The sequence below is a fragment of the Grus americana genome, chromosome 4, assembly GCF_028858705.1.
Source record: "Grus americana isolate bGruAme1 chromosome 4, bGruAme1.mat, whole genome shotgun sequence".
NCBI lineage: Eukaryota > Metazoa > Chordata > Aves > Gruiformes > Gruidae > Grus > Grus americana.
Genome location: NC_072855.1, coordinates 9,175,204 through 9,194,956, shown reverse-complemented (window position 1 = coordinate 9,194,956; position 19,753 = coordinate 9,175,204). Strand labels below are relative to the sequence as shown.

At 42.3% G+C, this 19,753-nt stretch overlaps 2 protein-coding genes across 3 annotated transcripts in view; one reads left to right on the top strand and one right to left on the bottom strand.

Moving 5' to 3' along the window:
• Positions 1-8,321, bottom strand: part of NSD2 (nuclear receptor binding SET domain protein 2) — a 105,890-nt gene extending 97,569 nt beyond the window's left edge. The window contains exon 1 of one of the 2 annotated variants that reach the window (XM_054825043.1): positions 8,183-8,321. The gene's annotated coding sequence lies outside the window, so the exon portion shown is untranslated. The remainder of the gene's footprint in view (positions 1-8,182) is intronic. The other variant, XM_054825045.1, reaches the window with a different exon arrangement.
• A 7-nt stretch (positions 8,322-8,328) lies between these two features.
• The window catches only part of LETM1 (leucine zipper and EF-hand containing transmembrane protein 1), a 34,141-nt gene continuing 22,716 nt past the window's right edge, over positions 8,329-19,753 (top strand). Inside the window, exons 1-3 of the mRNA XM_054825048.1 lie at positions 8,329-8,466; positions 12,941-12,998; positions 15,689-16,145. Of these exons, the coding sequence (XP_054681023.1) occupies positions 8,388-8,466; positions 12,941-12,998; positions 15,689-16,145 (594 nt within the window). The 5' untranslated portion in view covers positions 8,329-8,387. The remainder of the gene's footprint in view (positions 8,467-12,940; positions 12,999-15,688; positions 16,146-19,753) is intronic.

Below are 19,753 nucleotides of genomic sequence, written 5' to 3'. Positions count from 1 at the left end.
TAGTCTAACATGCTGTGAGCTAAGTCAGAGCCAAAGCAATTATCTAATGCCCGCGAACCCTCAGGGTCAACTATACTCTCTGCTACCATGCTTAATGCCAGAAAAGTTTGCTAGCAAACACCAGCCATCAAAAACACTTCTTCCTCCCAAACTCCGTGTGACTGGTTTTGAAAGCGGCCTGCAGTTATATCCTGCTTACCTTCAGATTCCCTCAAAAATAGGACAGGGGTTCTGGGCACCATGGGTTCAACAACCCTGGTTTAAGGATCACTGAAAACATGGCATAGCTCTGTTTGTCAGCACCCTGATATAATCCTTAACACAAACCAGCTTAAGGGAAATGTAAAATAGCGTATTTGCAAAAATCCAAATATAAGCAACAAATTTGCATTGCTTATCCAAAGCAATACATAGAAATGAAAAGAAATAGGGTGTACAGGACATTTGCGGACCTGGAAGAGCAGCTGGCTGCGGTCTGTAAGAAAACTAGGCACAGGTGCTGGGATTGAGCCCAGGGCCCTGATTCCCAGCTGGCACGCTGAAAGAGGCTTCCCGCTCAGGGAGAGTTAGATGTCTGTTCCTTGGGAGGAGAGGCCTCGAAAGGGGAGGAGGTTGTTCCCTTGGCACGACAGGAAAGCACTGCTGGCTGAGCCAAAGGAGAACGGATTCTTTTTGTTGATATCTCTTGGGTGTATTTCCTCTTTCGACTGTTGGATTCGTGATTAAAAAAGAAAATGATTGATATATGTCGTGTTGGAATGAGCGTGGGGTTTGTCACCCTGACTGATGAGCAGTCTGCATGGCTTACTTTTACCTGTTGCTCAGAGTAGTCCCAACGAGTTCCTCTCGCTCTATCCAGCTGATGAACTGCTAGATACAATGAACAATAATATGAACTTGTAGATATAATAGATTTAAACTAAAAGAGGGCAGATTAAGATTAGATGTTAGAAAGAAATTCTTTACTGTGAGAGTGGTGAGGCACTGGTACAGGTTGCCCAGAGAGGCTGTGGATGCCCCATCCCTGGAAGTGTTCAAGGCCAGGTTGGATGGGGCTTTGGGCAACCTGGTCTAGTGGAGGGTGTCCCTGCCCATGGCAGGGGGATGGAACTAGATGATCTTTGAGGTCCCTTCCAACCCAAACCATTCTGTGATTCTATGATATTTGCAACCCCCAGCTAAGGCTTCAGTTTGTACACAAAGTTCCCTCCTGAAGTTGCTTTCAGAGGAGAGCGCCCGGCTTGGGGGACTGTACTTCCCCTAGATACTGATCAAATCCAATGCTAAAGCTCTTTTATGTCAACCTTCTATTTTCTTATACACATATATAACTTGCTTGCCACACTTTATACACTCATGTAACCAGGATTAAAGCATGTAATGTGTTACTGAGAAAATAACTAATCGCTTTAAGGTAACAGGACGTTTGGGGGTGAATGCCTCCTAAGTCTGTCTCTAGGGAATACTATAATAGTAATAAAGTGAATAGAGGCCTAAGACAGGCAGGAGAGAGGTTGCTGATTACATGGGAAAGCCCAGACAAAGCGTCTTCTGTTTCTGATGCCTGAAATTCAGCCGCATAAGAAAAAGGCAGGATCCTGGCAAAGCACCACTGGGATGTACTTGTGCCGATGGCTCTTTGTTATTTTTCTACAGCTTCCCATCACATTTTACCAGGTATTTCCCCTCAAGATTCTCATATACCTACAAATCAGTGCAAACCAAGTGTTGTCAATAGAGCTGCCGCTTCACTTGCCTTGGAGGTTGCCGTTCTTTCTGTGTCACAAGAACAAAGACAAAAACGTTAATTTTTAGCCCTTTACCAACACTTTAATGATATTATCGGGCAAGGATTTGATTTTACAAATACATAACTGTGCTTGTTCCTTTGCCACTCTGTGTCTGTGAATGTTACCGATAGCAAAGGGACATGGCATGCATATGCATGTGTAGGATTGGGGCCCAACAGCTCAGGTCCTGCTGAGGTCAAGGCACAGACATCCAGACAAACACTGATTTAGAAAATTTACAGTATAGAGGATGGTTGTAGAAAGGGAAAGCGCACTGACCATTCCAAAGGAACCAACTCCTTTTTTAAATCTCTTAATCTGCTTTTCATTATCTCTGTGGGGAGGCCTCTTGAGAAAAGCAGCTCTTTGACTTGAATAAAGGAGGGGCTGTGGGCTTGCACGCTGGAATGGGGAGGTCATTGTACGGCAGCACGGAAGATGGGAGTGTTAGGTCAAGGAGAACAGGATAAAAAAGTGTGAGATCTGTGTTACAGGCTTGGTCTGGATTATGTAAGGTAGAAAGTTTAAAGCTGAAAGGTAAACAAGAGAGAGTGATTCAAAGGTTGGAAAGACATATTCTGGTGGGGTCATTCAGGCTGATTGTTAGGGAAAAATATGGGCCAGAACTGATAAGATCAGCAGCAAAACCAGCAAGAAAGAGGGAACAACAGCTGAGGCCCAAGAGGGCTAAATTCTGCGCAGGAATTTTAAGCACCAGGCTTCAGCAAATCAACCTATCCATCTTCAATATCTTTCTTACTTGTTCTTTTAACAGAAATACCCTGTTCTGCTTCCCTCCTTAGAGGCGGACAAAGCCCGAATATGCCCGGGGGACAATGGGGCTACATAGTATTTTGCCTGCTACCGAGTCATACAGCTGTGCGCACGTGCTGGCTGTAATCCTCTCTCCTCTAAACCAACGCTTATCACAGGCAGCCTCAGCCTGCCCAAATTGCTACAGAAAGTGACGTTATTGCCACTGAAAAGGCCCTTGGAAGTAGCCCATTTTTCCCCCTTTTAGAATCCAGACTACAAAATGGTGTGCTGACCTTCTGCTGTTTCTTTAATGGACACAGACTGAAAGGTATCTCTGGTTTGCAGGGACCTCCTATTTTTCCAGCGCTCCTGTAATACTGGCTGACTTCACCAGGAATTTGGAGATATATAAGGAGTGCAGGGTCAGGTCGACAAAATCCAGGATGGGGGAGGGCTTCCCTGGTCGCATGCTTTTCATGTCTTGCTTCTTGATGGGTTCAAAAAAGCAGAGGTGGCGGATTTTGAGCTGTTATTGACAGTAACACAACATTTGGTGTTTTCTTAAAGACCTAACTCTGAGAGGCAGATGATGGCATAGGATTGTCGGCTTTCTGCATTTCTAATTGCAGACAGGAACTTGCAAACCTTACAGATTCAAAACAAACAAACAAACAAAAAGCTGGAGGCAAATAACCCTAAATACATATTTTTAAAGCCTGTCATTCATAACAATCAAATTGACACATTTGGGGGCATAACAGGTTATCTTAAATATGGGATTGATAATTTTGCAGCAAAATCTCAGACCTTCTCATATCAGCTGGAACTAACAGGTGCACTTTTAACGCTAGAGACTCCTTTTGTCCTCCCCCCCGTATTTCTCAAGGTCTAAATCAGTTTACTCGTTATAGCTACACTCTTCCCTTGTTGCTACATGTATAGCCTGAACACCGCCTGCCCTCCCTCCTCTGCTTGATCCTGCCTTGGCAAGAACCTTCTAGCTTTTTTCCCATGTCCTCCTCCAGTCCTGTAGACAGCAGCGCCCCAAAACACTGCTTTATGCCACGATTATGCATCTTTTCCGCTTGTTTGTTTCACATAAGCTCCATCTGCTGGTTAAAACTTGAACCTCTGTGATTTTCACTATGAATGGCAAATGCTACTTTTTTTTCTGCAATTTGAAATGATTTTCAAAATTACCTGGTTGTACTCTCCCAGCTGTGTTCTCCTCATCTGCCTACACGTCAAATTTAATTAATGACAACCTAATACATTATTTTGTATTGCTAATTTGGGTCAAGCCTATGCAATCTTTTAAAATACCACTTTTTGACTAGAATTTGAGCAGGTAATTATCCTTGGATCTGGAACGACTGTTTACAGCACGTTATTACTGTCAAGGAAATCTCCGAGTAGCTTTCCAGCCGATTGTTTGAAAAGGCACCCAAGGCAGATTGTTTCCGTGCCATTGCTAATGTGTAGCCACTGCCTCTGGTTTTTGGCACATTACAGCCAGGAATGAACTTGTGACCTGGACGTACATACAGAGCAAATCTGTAATCCAGCGGCCACTTGAACTTTTACCTTGGGCCTCTAACATTTACAGAGCAACAGGCTTCAGTGTCCCATGAGTCTCTCCCAAAAATCTGTGATGATGAATGCAAGTATTTTTTAAAGAACTACTAATAAGCTGTTGGTTTTCTCCCTCGAGTGGAAACTTAATGCAACTTGCTACACAGTAATGTCTTTTCTTTTTCCCCCTTTCTTCAAATTTATGCTGAATAAGGATGAGGTTAATCCCATATTGTTAAACCTATTCAAGGAGACAACCTGGGGATTGCCATGGAAACAGATCCCACGGACTAAAAGCATAATCCTGCTTTTAAATATTGTATATGGACCTGTACCACTACGTAGCTTATAGAATCACACCATGCACACAAACGAGATGTTGCAGCAGAGAAACGGCAACCCTGTCTCCTGTCTCATGAAATGCTAATTGCACTCCCACCTTCTCCCGCTTACAGCCTAGAGCATGGAGCATTACACCTTCTTCCCCTCCACCCACTGAATCTCGTCCCCCTCGTCCCTCTTCCCCCAGCTTGGCTCGTCAGCAGGGTGCAACAAGGAACCCAGGCCGTGCCTGTGGGATGAACAGCAGCGTCAGAGATTTGGTATTACGACACAGACGCTGTCACATGCTATAGCACAACTGACCGCATATCTGGTCAGGGGTCCTGTTATCCATCCTCCAAAAAAATCAACAGGATCTAGGAGTGCTTCTTGGGACATGTACTCAGGGAAGGGGTGCCCTCTCCACCTGGGCAGGCCACAGAAGACTCCTGCTCCCCATACGCATCTGCCTGCCACTCACCAGAGCTCTTAGATGGTGGAAGGCAGTAAGGGACAACAGTAGAGACAAATTTCATGTAACTACTATGGGAGATCTCTTGTGCTGTGAAGTAGAGATTTTCTGAAAGAGAATACTGCATATATAGCAAGCTACCCTACAGTTCTGCTCCCTGTTCATATTGATATTTGCCCCCCAATTTATAGACAAATCTCTAAACTTCCTCAAGAAGAATTCTAAGTTCATCTGTTCCTTCTTCATGTCTGTGCAAGCAATGCACAGATGCAGGCATATTCTGTGCTTTTATAGATCTTACGCACATGCCTCTTTCAGACAAGTAAACCATTCTTGCTTTTTTCATATCACTGGGCTGTGCCCATATATCAGTAAAATACGTTTTGATATTCCCACAGCCTATAACAGGCATCGCAATTTCCTGTTATTTGGAGTTTGTTTCGTAATTGTTTAGACAACTCTTACCTTGCTTTTGCTTCTATTTAACATTCCAGGGGAAAAAAATCGGATGTTTAACACTAAATAATAATCTTGATTTTGTTTAAATGTTACATTTATTTCAATCATTCTCAGATTCTTATTAAAACCATCTAGAAAGAAGGGTTTGTATTTCTTCCTTTTAGTCTCACCCTATTCCTGCTAGAAAACACATTTTTCAACAAGATGGCTGACAACTTTTCCAGACAACATGGTTGCTTTAAGAACCAGGTCTAAAATGGCCGTAGCAGCTTAAGTTTTTTAAAAATAAAACCCTAGCAACTATGCGTATTGAGTTTTATTCTGGGGGTGAGTGTTTTCTTTGTGAACACATAGGCTGTTGGTGTGGATGGAGTGAAAGATGTTTTCCTTCAAAATAAAAACTGACCTGCATGGAAGGCCCATGTATCACCTACAGTCACTAGGCCTTTTTATCTGGGAGCAATTCGTACGACTACTTGACAATTATCCATTCTTCATTTTTCTTAAGTGGTATTTCACAATGTTCAGTAAATGCACAAAATCAATTAGTATTTTGAAACTCTATCTGTTTAAGAAATTTTCACGGGCTGTATTATCATTCCTTTTCGTATACAGTAGAAAAGCATGTAACTTGCAGGTATAAACAAATCTGGGACAAAAGACTGTACTAAACCATAACGGATTCAGCTCTGAAAAGGCTCATGCATGTACATTGTCTGCTACCCTGAATACTAATGATTTTAATGAAACTATTGAAAGTCTGGTTACTTGTCTGCATAAATGTATTGAGACCTCTGTAATCATCTGTTTGCTGTCTGAAATCTCTTGTCAATAGTTTAATGACTTCAGAGCATATTATTCTTCTTGTATAGGCTTCATATAATGTTTCTACATAATTAAGCAGCTTTGTTAGAGGAACTGCCATTAGTTGCCCCATTTCATTTGGTTTTGTTATCAGCCAACCAGAAAGAAAAAAGAATAATACGAGAAGGCTACAAACGCAGTCTCGTGAGAGAAATGTGTAGATTGGGAAGATGGGGTTTTTTGTTGTTGTTGTAGAGGGTTTTTTTAAGATTGCCATATTAACATAAAGCACTATTGTTAAGTTGCACATTTTAAACAATTTTAACCATTTAAATGTACTATATATTGAAATACTCGTAAAGTAAACACAGCTGGCTAAAAATCTTGCAATACATTTGGGAGTCCAATACTTTAAAAGCAGCGCTAATAATAAGTACATAAATAATAATACCAATTATTTTTTAGTAGTCACTAAATTTAAACAACGCTAGTGTTTCTGTAGGCAGCACAGTCAAATGATGTGAGAAAAGCATGTCTTGATTTTTTTTTAAGAGTTGGTCAATTGAATATGCCATCTTCACATATTCTTTTGAATTAAAAGTAATTTAATCTAAATTTTTCATACTTAGGAGAAACCCTGAGGATTTTCTTTAAATACATAAAATAACTTTAAAATATTGCCAGTTAATTTCCTGCATTTCCCAAGTCTCAAGCATGAAAGGATGATTACAGCCACATTTGCTTTTTCATGCCATACGAGACACTATGTCAGTCACATTTTGGGTCAAACCTGAAGCTTCTGCTACCATTTACACCTAAAGTTAAATAACACCTATTTTCTTTGGGGCTCAGGTGGGTGCATAGGTAATCAAATGCCTGGCATTATAAATAACCTGTGAAATACAGGAGGTCTGAAAACAGGGTATCCTTGTCACTTTTGAGCCCTGTCCTTGAGGCAGCCATCTTGTTGTCAGGGGGTGTCAGCCATCTTGTTGAAAAACAGTTCCTGCAGCTTTTCCCCCCCGTTTTTTAGAACGGGGCACGCATTAACACCCCAACCTCATATACATAGTTTTTAAAATTTCACTACAGTCTGATTAAATTATAATTTTTGCAGTTTGATTCTGGTTATTCCCTCCATCTGTCTATACAATTAAAACCTAAGCAAAATCAATGGTGCTATTTAATACTGTATTAACCGAGTACTGAAATATTTGATAAAAGATCCTAATGCCGGTCAGAAGCAGACTGGTATCTAAAGAATAACATGCTACCTGTAGCCAAACTATTAACCAGCACTAGCAAAGTGCATCTGTCAACTAATTTATGCACTATTTTATATAAAAGGTATCTTAGTTCCACAAGAAAGGTGTTTTTTCTGTCGTGTCCCGAGATGCACAAGCAATACACGTGCACGCAGTAAAACAACTGCTGCTAAGCACTACTTAACACCAGCATAAATGCCAGATTTTGTCCCCAAACGTGAGGGAAGGTCATTGTAACACAGCCTGGTATTGGTGAACTGTACTTAACGCTACCGCTACGTTCTCCTTGGCCACACTGGCCTAAACTACTCAGGATGGCTTCGTGAGGTACCAGCGCCCTCCCCTCCGGCAGCAGCCCCTCAGCGCACACGGCCTGCGTGACCTTCCTGGCACGGCGGGGGATGAGCAGGCTGCGAGCCACGGCCCCGCCGCACGCCGTGTCCACGGTCGCCTCAGATAAACAAGCCCCGCCGGGGCGGCTCGCACAGCCCTCTGCAGCCCCCACCCCTCGTAGGTCCCCGAGAACCTGCCCGCCTGCCCTCTACCCCCCTCCACCGGCGGCAAGGAAGAGAAACGCTCATCCGGCCGGCGCGCTTGAGGGAGGACTACACCTCCCAGCATGCATCGCGCCCCGACGCCCCGCCCCAAGCCCCTCCTCCGGGCTCCTCGACTGGCGTCACACTCTGCCCTCTAGGACTACAGATCCCGGCATGCTGCGCGCTCCGCGCCCGCAAACGGCTTACCGTACGCCCCCGAGGACTACACTTCCCGGCGTGCTCCGCTGCGCGGGGCGGTGCTATGCAAATGCGGCCGGCGGTCGCGGCTCGGCGCTGCTGGGCGTGTGGGGATCGCAGCGCGGGGCCCGGGCGGCGGGACATGAGCAGGCCGGCACCCCGCCGCCGCTGCCGTTAGCCCGCTGCCGCCGCCCAGCCGCGCGCGAGCACCAAGATGGCGTCCATGCTGCTACAGACCTGCGGCCGGCGGGCCTGCCGCCTACCCCGAGCGCTGCGCCGCCAGCCCCAGCTGGGTGAGGCTCTTCGCGGGCCGTCAGGCGGCTCCGGCGGCGAGGAGGGAAGGACAGCCGCCCCGCGGTCAGGCCCGGTCCGGCGCGACCCTGGGGTGCGGTGCGGCCGCGCTGCCGCCCGGCCCGCGAGGCCTACGCTGCCGGCGGCGCCGAAGGCCTGGCGGGGGGGAGGGGGAAGGGAGGGCGGGCGGAGGCGGCGACGACGTCTGGGGGCTCCCGGTGTGGGCGGAGAGGTCGTTGCGGGAGGGAAGGGCCGTAGCGGGGCCCCGGCTGAGTCCCCGCCGTTCCGTCTTCCGGAACCGGCCTCAGCGGGCCGGGGCTGGGCAGGGCGCTTTCCCCCTGCCGCCCTCGGCCGCCTCCCGCTGCCCATGCTGCGGGGAGCTGCTGTCGGCTCCGCCGCGGGGCGCTGAGCGGGACCCGCGCTCCCCGGCTGCTGTGGCCGGCGATGGGCAGCTCGTCTCTTCGCGTTTGCTTCCCTGCCAGCGTGGTTCGAGGGGATGCTTTCCCCTAATGGCAGCAAGCGTGCTTCTCTTAAGTGCCAGCTGACTGAGAAAGAAAAAAACGTGGTTTTTATTAAGGTGCAGGAGTAAGTGACTACGTTTCAGTCCTGCCTGCCTTGTCAGTATAGCTTGGCTATGAAGTTGTGTTGTTACTAGTTATGTGCTTCTCAATGCCCTTTAAGAAAGTATATGATGTTATTTTCTTAGTCTGTAGGAAGGAAATGTGAATTTGCCTTTTTTGAAGGGGCTTTGAAAGCTTGGGAAAAGAAAAAACAAGTGCAATATGTGATACTGTTTCCATTAACGATCAAGATAATTTGGCAGTTTAAATATCTTTGGGTGGTGGAGTTTAATGACATGAAACAGCTGATAACTTGTGACGTACACGAGGCCTGTAGTTGCTTTTTACATCCATGAGTTGGAATGGCAGGGGTTTAGGGAGGAATGAGTGAAAGCTTAACAGGCAGCTGTTTGTCACCAGTACTGAGCCCTGACTTGTCACTGAGGTGCTGTCAGTGAGAACAGGGTATCTGTGTCAGGCAAACCTGACCAATCATATGGATGCTTGTTATTTTGATAAATAAGTTGGCTTCTTGGTTATCAGTAATCACTCAAGTGTGGTAGCTTCTTCGACACTTATTTAGGTTGAGCTTGTACAGTGACCTGAACAAAACCCTGGGGTATTTTAGTCATCCAGTTTATTTAAAACAGAGAAGAAACACATCCATGTACTGTCAAATTAGATGGGAGCTTTGATTCTTCTTGTGGTACAGCATAAGAAGAAATGCTAGCGATTGCTACAATTTTGCATCTTAAATCTTACCCCACTTGAAAATTCTCACTTGTTGAAATACTGTGAAAGAGTCAAATCATTTGTGTGCTGTGGGGCACTATGCTTATGATGCAATCAATGCTTTTATTTGGAGTGTTAATCTATTATTAACACATTATTGTATGGTCTAATTTTTTGTATAGTGTTTTGCTTTACTTAGCTCATGTTCTTTGCTTTACGTGTAAGTAGTCTAAGATTAAGTTAAAGCTAAGTGCTTCTAAGAATCCTAAATGTTCTTCCCATAAAGATCAGGCTGTTAAGTACTGTAAGCTTATACTTCTGTAGGGACTTACTTCACGTTAGCCTTTTCTTTTTAAAAACTCTAAACATAGTAATGGTACAGAGCTATTCTACGTTTAAAACTCTGGTTTTGATGTTTCATTAAATTTAAAAATAAAGTTTCTCATGACTTTTGTATGAGGAATATGTTAACATACAGCTTTTCTGGCACTATCGCCTTTCTTACTTCCAAACGAAGTAGTACTAATGCAGGTTTCTTAAATGAACAGTGTTGGGTAAGGTAAGCTACATTCACCTTGTTCAGACACTTCTGCATGTCTGTTTTATCCTAGAAGCAAGGAGTGTGGACTTTACTCCTTTCTGAAGAAAGTCTGTATTTTATTTCAGGCTTGCTCTTAGGTACGTGGTTAGAACAGACACTGCAAAACATAAAGAGCTTTTGTTATCAGAACTGGCAAAGCTGAAATTAAGTTATTCTGCAGAATCTTTTGGTGAAATGATGTTTCTGTGTGCCTGTTCACACTCTGAATGGCTGTATGACAAGAAGTGTTTGAGTCAGCATGTTTTCTTCCGGTAACCTTGGAATTTTGTTCTTTGGCCCCTTCCTTAGCATTAATGAATCTTGTTGGAGGAAAAAAAAAGTGAAAGTGTCTTACTGTTACAAAGTTGGTTTTTTTAAGAAACTCCAAGCCAGTTTTGATCTCCAGATCATCCCTGTTTGTTCTAGGGGCACCTGTCCATTGCAGGTAAAGTCCTCTACTGGTAGGACTCTCATTTTTGGCACATAGGCTTTGTGTGCTTCCTGGCACTCAAACAGATTGCTGCGACTTGTTTCACCAGACTTTGAGTACTTCACTGCTTTGCTCAGCTGTTCCTTAAAGTCAGGGACATCCTTCTGAGATGGCTAGCCTCTTGGGTCAAGAACTTCAGCTACTGATCTTTCTGTAAATGTTGGAGAGTATCAGAATGCCATCACAGATTCTCAGAGGAATCTTGATTTTTTGAGCCAGAAAGAGAGTTTTTCCCTGGCTCTACTTGCAGTGGCAGTGAGCACCTGATAGAGTTCGATATAACTTGAGATGGGTAAATCCTTTTTCTTTGACTTGATAATGCTATAGCTTTTACTGTAATGACATCAAAGCTCACTTAGCATGGGACATCCCTTGATTATTGAGATTTTTCTTTATTAGGTTAACTTTTTTTTTCTCCTCTTCCTCCCACTTTCCATACCTTCTGATTGTCCCACCTGATTTTGAAGATATCTCTTTTCTTCTAGTAATTAGGATGCTTTGTTGGGGGGGGCTCTTGGTGGTCAACATTGGGTGCTGTGTTTTCTCAGATACAGTTGTCTACTTCAGGTTCTGTCATGGGCTATATTTTAGCTTTGATGGTGGAAAAATTAACTACTAACCTCTAAAATGACTTTCTATCCTGCTGTCTCTTAGGATTGACCAGAAGTAGTAGGTTCTAGACAGGAAAACAAACCACAGCATGCCTACTCCATCCAGCCTTCCATTTTTGATTTGGTTACAGTGAATTCTGAAAAGATTGGCCAAAAAGAGTCAAGGCATTTTGAGTCTTGCTCATGTGATCTTCCTTTGTTCTGTCCATGAGTCTTTTTGCACTCGTCATTAACTAGCTATTGAGTTATTGCAGCTAGGTATCAATACAAGATTTTTGTAAAAAAATTCCTTTATGGAGACTGATTCTTTTCTAGTGGGCTTGGGGATGATTTTCAGTGATTATAGATTTCATGCAGCCACTAGGTAGCATTTTATGTAGCTGATGGTGCTTCCATCGTGTTGGATGGTCGGAAGGCTTTCAAGCATGGCTCTTTATTGAAGCATGTGAACTGACTTAGATAATTTAGACCATTTGCTGGTCTCCTCAATTTATTTCCAGAATGGATGCTGCTTGTCTGTGTACCTGGATAGAAGATGCCTGTATGTAGGTGTCAGTTCTCCTTGTGGACTTAATTAGTTATTATTAGGACTGATTCTGAGTTAGCATTTCAAATAAAATTTATTTTGAGGAGCACGGTGTTTGCTGGAAAGCTAACCCTTCATATTCTTTGAATCAGTCTTATGCCCTTCAAGACAATTTGTATCTTTTGCAGAGAGATCCAGGGGTAGAGCTATTTTTGCTAGGTGCTAATCAAAATGGACATCAATGTATTGAAATGGTGGTGTTGTTCCGCCCCTCTAGTGAAGTGCATGTAGGTTCCTACTCACGTTTTATTTGTTGTCCTTCTTAAAACAAGCAAAAAGATTTCATCCTAGATACTTGGCAAGTGTTCCATTTGGATCAGGTAATACTGTGTTGTCATGGAGACATTCAAAAATTGCATTTGTTTTCAGTGAAGTTTTCCTGCAATATAGGTGCTTGTCTGAGGGACTTGGAAACCTGTCTTCAGGCAGTCGAGCAAGTGCAAGCAGTACCTCGCACGTCCACAGCATTCGACTGTATGCATGGACAGTTTGTTTGAACGCTTATGTAGATGTCAACCATGTTACAGAATTGCTTCCAACCTGTTTTCTCTTTTTTATCCTATAAGTTGGCATTACAGATTGAGAGAAATAAGAACATCAAGGCATATGCTTTGACTTGTGTTGGAATAGAATGAGGTATTTGGCTTCAGTACTTCACGTGGTTATCGTCAAAGCAAAAAAAAAAAAAAAATTCAGTCTTGGCTGTTTGTGACGGACAATCACCCAAAATGTGAATGTGCTTATAAACTGTGTACCATAAGGAAGTTGCTGTTAAGCCACGTTGGTTTTGTGTTTTCAGTAGTAGCAATCCTAAGTAAAGGTTGGTATTTTAAATCACATATTTGTGTACAATTCACTATATGGATAAATGTTATCCTGAATTTCAGAATTAATGCTAATTATTGTTATTTTTCTAGGTAACTTGGGAGATCGGGCGTGTCTTAGCTGTACATCCCTGAGACTGGCAAACAAAATGTGAGTAAATAACTTTTCTAAACTCAAAACTGGACAAAACCATCAGTTAGTACACTATCGTAGAATTTAGGTTTATACCTTCTAGCCAAAGTGTGAAAATATTAGCTTCAACTTGTGTTATTAACAGATTAAAGGAAGTCTGAGTATTACTGTCCTCACCTGCTTGGTTGTGTGTAGAAGAAAAGTGACGTCTTCCTTTTTTCACCCACTTCTTCCCTTTTTGTTTCATCTACGGTATGAAAGCAATAGAATATTAATCTTGTTCTTGAGTGATTCCAGGTGACATGATGGGATAATATGGGCTTCTTGCGTACTTTCTCTGTGGAGTTCCATAGAGTATACATTCAGTCACAGCTAGTTTGAAAGACATAGTTGACATTTCGAAATGTAGATCACTTGAGTTTTATCTTTATTAAACCAAAGTAGTTTACTGTACATTACAGCCTTGGGTTAGGCTCTCCTAGGAGATAGTGTCCTCTTCTGAAAGCGAATTCAGCTGCTGTGTGCTCGTATGGAACTTAAGAAGTTGGATGTTGGCAGAATCCGTTCTCTGTTCGTGACTTGGCTCACAAGGCACACTTGTGGATATGAATTTCCTAATGCCTTTTCTTAGAATGTTGAAATGTGTATTCTCTAGTTTATTTACAGTCTTAACTGCTCAGAAAGCAGTGACTGTTCTTCAGTTTCCTAAGTTTCCATTTTAACATAAGGATGTGTCTCTAGACATAACCCTTTAATAAGAAACAAAGTAATTCCTTTCTTTTTTAGTCATGTTAGTTCTATATCACTTGCTGTATAATTAGTTATGAGCGGTTTTTTTAATACATAAAGCATTTAAAATCTCCGTTTACTTTTTAGTAGATTGTTATATGGGGCCTCTCTCTTGGAAAATTGGAAACTTACAGTTTTAAGTCTGTTATATGAGCAGCAGAATATTGGGACAGAAATTCTTGTTGTTCTTTTGAGAAGTATTTTTTCTTTTACCAAAAGCTGCTGTTAATGTAATGTTGCTGCTTAAAATAAAACAAACTAGTGCCCGCACCCCACATGACACAGATCCAAAAGCAAGGGATACATTCTGTGACTCTCATGATGCAAGTGCTGAGGACAGCTTGGCATAGAAGTTCTGTGTCTGACATCCTGCTAATAAAAGTATGTTCAGAGAGACACATTTCTTGTCAAAATCTTTTTCCCTGCAGACTCAGAACCAGTTCTGCTGGTGGAGCTCCCTTCCTCTCTGCATGCAGAAGAATGTCAATGTATGTAGGTGGAACTTGGTCGATAGGCCTGGAGCTCTGCTTTTGGAAAATGACTTAGAGTCAGGGTGGATTGATGTATGCAAGTGTTTTAATCTGATTTTGAATATGTACTTAATTTTCTTAAAGGAACTGTAATTCTCATTAGTTAATATCTGTGCAAGTGTGTAGTTTTCTAGCTACTCAAGAAAATATTTTGTGTAGTTGTGTATCTTTCAGCAGTTGTCTGGCCATTGAATTGTCAAATGCTTAAAATTTTAGTTTAAGCTAGAGAACAATAATGTGTCTTTAAAAAGTAATGATTTAGTCTTTTTTTTGAACAAAGCTCTAATTGAATAACTAAATAGATAAAAACATTAAAGTAATTTAAAATTAATTGGATGCATGTGATAATTAAGTTTAAAAACTACTTCTGACTGAAAATGGAGTGAGACTAGTACTTACAAGTGTTCAATAAACCTTTTTTCCTTAAAGTGTTACTCAGAGCTGTAGAGCCACTGAAGACAAATACACATTCTGATTTTGTTTTGGTAGTACAAGGACTCTGTGAAGAAACACCCCAGTCATTTCTGTCCTGTAGACAACTTAATGCTGCCATTTCAGTTTGAAGGACACCTAATGGAACTAATTTATATAAAATATTTTATCTGCTGTTTTAAATTTGCCATATCCTTTTATAAAAGTGTGCACAATCCTGCTTGCGTATAACGAGTAGTTCTTCTGTGTGTACAGTGAGTGTTTGGGGTGTTTGAGCAATGCTTTCCTTCTAACTTCAGTTTACATTTAAATAAAGAAAAGTTCAAAATTCTGAATACAGTAGAAGAGCGTTGGTTCTGTGTGCCCCAGCTCAGTACTGTGATGGAAGTTTGTGCAAAAGTTACTGCTGAAAAAGGAAAACGAGATGCATGGAGATAGTAAAGGAGGAACTCGAATGAAATCGCATTTTTCTGATACTAATTCTCTTCCTCTAACTCAGCACCTATCCCAACTCTACAACTTCTATTTTTTTTTTCTTGACCATTTTGTTCAAACAGGAGAAGTAATAGAAGGGGCTTTATGTTACTTATGGATTTACAGATTTATTTTCAAATGTAGCTTTCTAAATGGAAGGCACTTCTGGTTGCTACTCTTTATTTAATTGGAGTAAAATAAGCTATCTTTTCAAAGTTGTTTAATGGAAAATTCCCTGCAGGTTATTTTTTTTTTTTTTGTCATAAAGTAAAGCCAAGCGTTCTTTTCAGGTGTAGACATTGGTCTTGAAAGTCACAAGTTTGGTGTTTTTTTTTCTTAAATATACAGTAGCTATTTCTCAAATGATACATTTTATAAATACATAAAGTTGTATAACTCTACAAATATATATTGTGTGTGTATATATATAAAATAGCTTATGATCTATTACTAATGCTTGAATGCTTTTTTTTTTTCTTGAAGGACTGTACATTTTAAATATTGCACTAGTGTCCCTCCTGTTTACGTGTACTCCAAAAAAGATCACTACTGTTGCTGGACTAAAGGATCTCAACAAATACACTTTACTCTTACGAGTTCTTCTGGCTCATGGACACCACTAGCAACCATGGGTGTTTTAGGTCCCCAGTATCTTCCAGTTAGATGGTGGCATTCTTCGCGTCCCCTTTGTGATGACTCCATAGTTGAAAAGTCACTGAAGTCCTTAAAGGACAAAAACAAGAAGTTGGAAGAAGGAGGTCCTGTATATAGTCCTACAGAAGTGGAAGTTGTGAAAAAATCTATTGGGCAGAGGATTGTGGATGAACTGAAGCACTATTACCATGGTTTTCGATTACTGTGGATAGACACAAAAATAGCTGCAAGAATGCTCTGGCGAATACTTCATGGAAACACTTTGTCTCGTCGAGAACGGAGACAGGTACTGAGCAAATACCAATTTTGTTTGAGTATCCTTAGCAATTGCTCCATTTTACTTGAACTGAGTTGGTTCTTTCTGTCCTCTTTTGTTCTTGGAATTAAAACTGCTAGGTGTATTTCCCTCCTCCTCCCTATGTGGACAGTAAAAATTTTGGATATGACCCCAAAATGTTGTAGTCTTCTTCCCCATTATTGAAGATAAATTTGGCATTTTCTAGTTGGAACAGCAGAGGATTCTTCTTTTTTGTCATGTGGACAGCAGTTGTGGTTTGTTCTCAAGTTTCCATCCACGTGCTACATGTGTGTACATGGTCACTTTCTCTGCTTTTTTACTCCAGCTGGAAAAACAGAGGGAAAACGCTTCTAGTAAAGGTTGAATTTGAGCCAATTTTGTTGGTGGTTTGGTTTTTTTTCTCTTTTTCAAACAGAAGAAAAGCTGCAGGCTGAAATGCATTATTGATAATCAGATATTAGTACTATCTCAGTTATAAATATATTTCTGAGATAATTTTAGTCCAAAGAAGATAATTTAAGGAAAGTTTTTGTTTTATACTTTTGTTTTTCTTCATGACATGCAGCTTACATTTTTGCAACTGTAAAAATGCAACTGATAATTTTAAAGAAAAGGAAAGAGAGGGTATGGAGATGAAATCTGGAGTGCAAAATAAGAGTGCTTTCAGATTAGGATAACATAACAGACATTTCAATAGTAATTTCAGTTTGTGGAGGAAGTAAATAAGCTTATTCAACTAGAATTAAGATATATGGATATGTAAAAACATTTGATGTGAGCTCATATATGCAAAAAACTGTAAAATAATAAGCTATTTTAAAACTGGTATAGTTTTAAAATTTTTTTTGAAAGAGTGTATGAGTATTCAACTTCACCAGTTCATTAGCAATATATCTGATTTAATAGTTCTAATTTTACTCTTTTTAAAGACAAGATGTTTAAGCAGTTTATACTTAACTTAATATTCAAGTCTGTCTTCCTGCCTTTAAAAAAAAAAATGTTCAACTATTGCTGAAAATAATGTGAAAAAATATGCTGGAAGAGAAGTTGGAGAGTGAAAAGCATATGTACTCTGGCAGCAGGAGTGAATAGCGCTGCTTGCAATCACTGTCCCATTCTTTGCGGTTGGTACACTGTATACGCAGTGTGTTAGGTTCACATCTCTGCCTTCAAAAATAGTGTTAAATGATGAAGAATATGAATATTTTCTCATTGTTTTAATCATCCTGATTCCAATTAGGTACATAGTTGAACATTTTCATCTGCAATTAAAAAAACATCACATCTTAATGCAGTATGCAAAAGAGGTTTTTTCCCTGTATTTGCAAGGTTAGACAAATAACAAAAACTGTTAAATACACATGTAGCAGTTTTCATCTGTGATTACATTTGGTCTCTTTCTACAACAGCACTGGTTGATGGTATTTGGTCTCAGCATCTTCGTCCTACTTATTTTTGCTCTCTTCCTTATGCTGGTACCAGAGTATGTTTGGCAGCTGATCCAGCTGAAACGTTGCTCAGCAATAAATATAACAGTCAGTGCTGACATAAGAGAGGGGATTATGTAGTGCCAAGAAAGAGTAACTGAGGATAGGCGGGAATGAGGACCGCAGGACTTCTTGAAGTAGCAGTTCTGGCTTGTGCTGGCTTATTGAGAGCTTTGGGAAACTTGGAAAACCAAGTGGGATGAATTAATTCATGCTTTAAAACAGAATCAGAAATCCTGCAGTGAGCAAGATTGGAACCATTGGTTTTCCTGCCTGTTTCATATTCATTGAGCCATACTTCTGAGAAATTATACAAACAACAGTAAAAGATGGATATCATGGAAATATTTCTGCTGAAAGATCAGGACTGTGTTCTAGAAGGCATGAACCTTTAGAAGTAATACATTATCTTTGGACACTTTAAAGTTGCCAGGGGAGGGGAGCCTCAATCCATCCCACTCTTCCCAGTTTCATGCCAGTGCCAGCAATAGATGCCCAGAGCCAGGACAAGTATCACAGGTCAGCAGGAGAGCACCTGAAGTGCAGCACAAAAGAGTTCCAGCCAGTCAGTCAGCTTCATCATGGGCCCGACTTTAATGCCTCTACGCAAATGCACGTAGCGTGGGGAATACACAAGAGGAGATGAAGACGTGTGCACGCCTGCAGGGTTGTGATCTCACTGGCATCACGGAGATGTGGTGGGATGGCTCCTATGACTGGAGTGTGGGAATGGAAGGATACAGGCTTTTTAGGAAGGACAGGCAGGGCAGATGAGGAGGGGGTGTTGCCCTCTATGCCAGTGACCAGCTGGACTGCATGGAGCTCCACCTGGGTATGGGTGAGGAGCTGACCAAGAGCTTATGGGTCAGGATTATAGGGAGGGTAGGGACAGGTGACACTATAGTGGGTGTCTGCTACGGGGCCACCTGACCAGGAAGACTGAGCGGTTGAGGCCCTCTATAGACAGGCGAGGAGCAGCCTTGCGTTCACAAGCCCCGGTCCTCACGTGGGACTTCAACCACCCCAATATCTGTTGGAGGGACAACACAGCAGGGCGTAAGCAATCCAGGAGGTTCCTGGAATGCATTGATGGTAACTTCCTTCCTCAAGTGATAGAGGAGCCAGCGAGGACAAGTGCCATGGTGGACCTTGTTCTCACCAACAAGGAGGGGCTGGTGGGGAATGTGAAGCTCAAGGGCAGCCTTGGCTGCAGTGACCATGAAATGGTGGAGTTCAAGATCCTCAGGGCAACAGCGAGGGCGCACAGCAAGCTCGCTACCCTGGACTTCAGGAGAGCAGAGGTTGGCCTCTTCAGGCATTTGCTTGATAGACTGTACCACGGTACAACGCCCTGGAGGGAAGAGGGGCCCAAGAAAGCTGGTTAGTATTCAAGGATCACTTCCTCCAAGCTCAGGAGAAATGCATCCCAACAAAGAGGAAGTTGGGCAAAAACATCCGGAGGCCTGCATGGATGAAACAAGGAGCTCCTGGACAAACGCAGACACAAAAAGGGAGCCTACAGAGAATGGAAGCAAGGGCAGGTAACCTGGGAGGAATACAGAGAAACTGTCCAAGCAGCCAGGAATCAGGTTAGGAAAGCCAAAGCCCTGATAGAATTAAATCTGGCCAGGGACACCAAGGGCAACAAGAAAAGCTTCTACAGGTACATCAGTGATAAAAAGGAAGACTAGGGAAAATGTGGACCCTCTCCAGAAGGAAATGGGAGACCTGGTTACCCTGGATATGGAGAAGGCTGAGGTACTCAGCGACTGTTTTGTCTCAGTCTTCCCCATCAAGCACTCGAGCCACACTGCCCAAGTCTTAGAAGGCAACTGGGAGAATGAAGAACCACCCACTGTAGGAGAAGATCAGGTTTGCGCCCATCTAAGGAATCTGAAGGTGCCCAAGTCCATGGGACCTGATGAGATGCATCCACAAGTCCTGAGGGAACTGGTGGATGAAGTTGCTAAGCCACTATCCATCATATTTGAGAAGTCGTGGCAGTCTGGTGAAGTTCCCACTGACTGGAAGAGGGGAAACATAACCCCCATTTTTAAAAAAGGGGAAAAAAGGAAGACCCAGGGAGCTACAGGCTGGTCAGTCTCACCT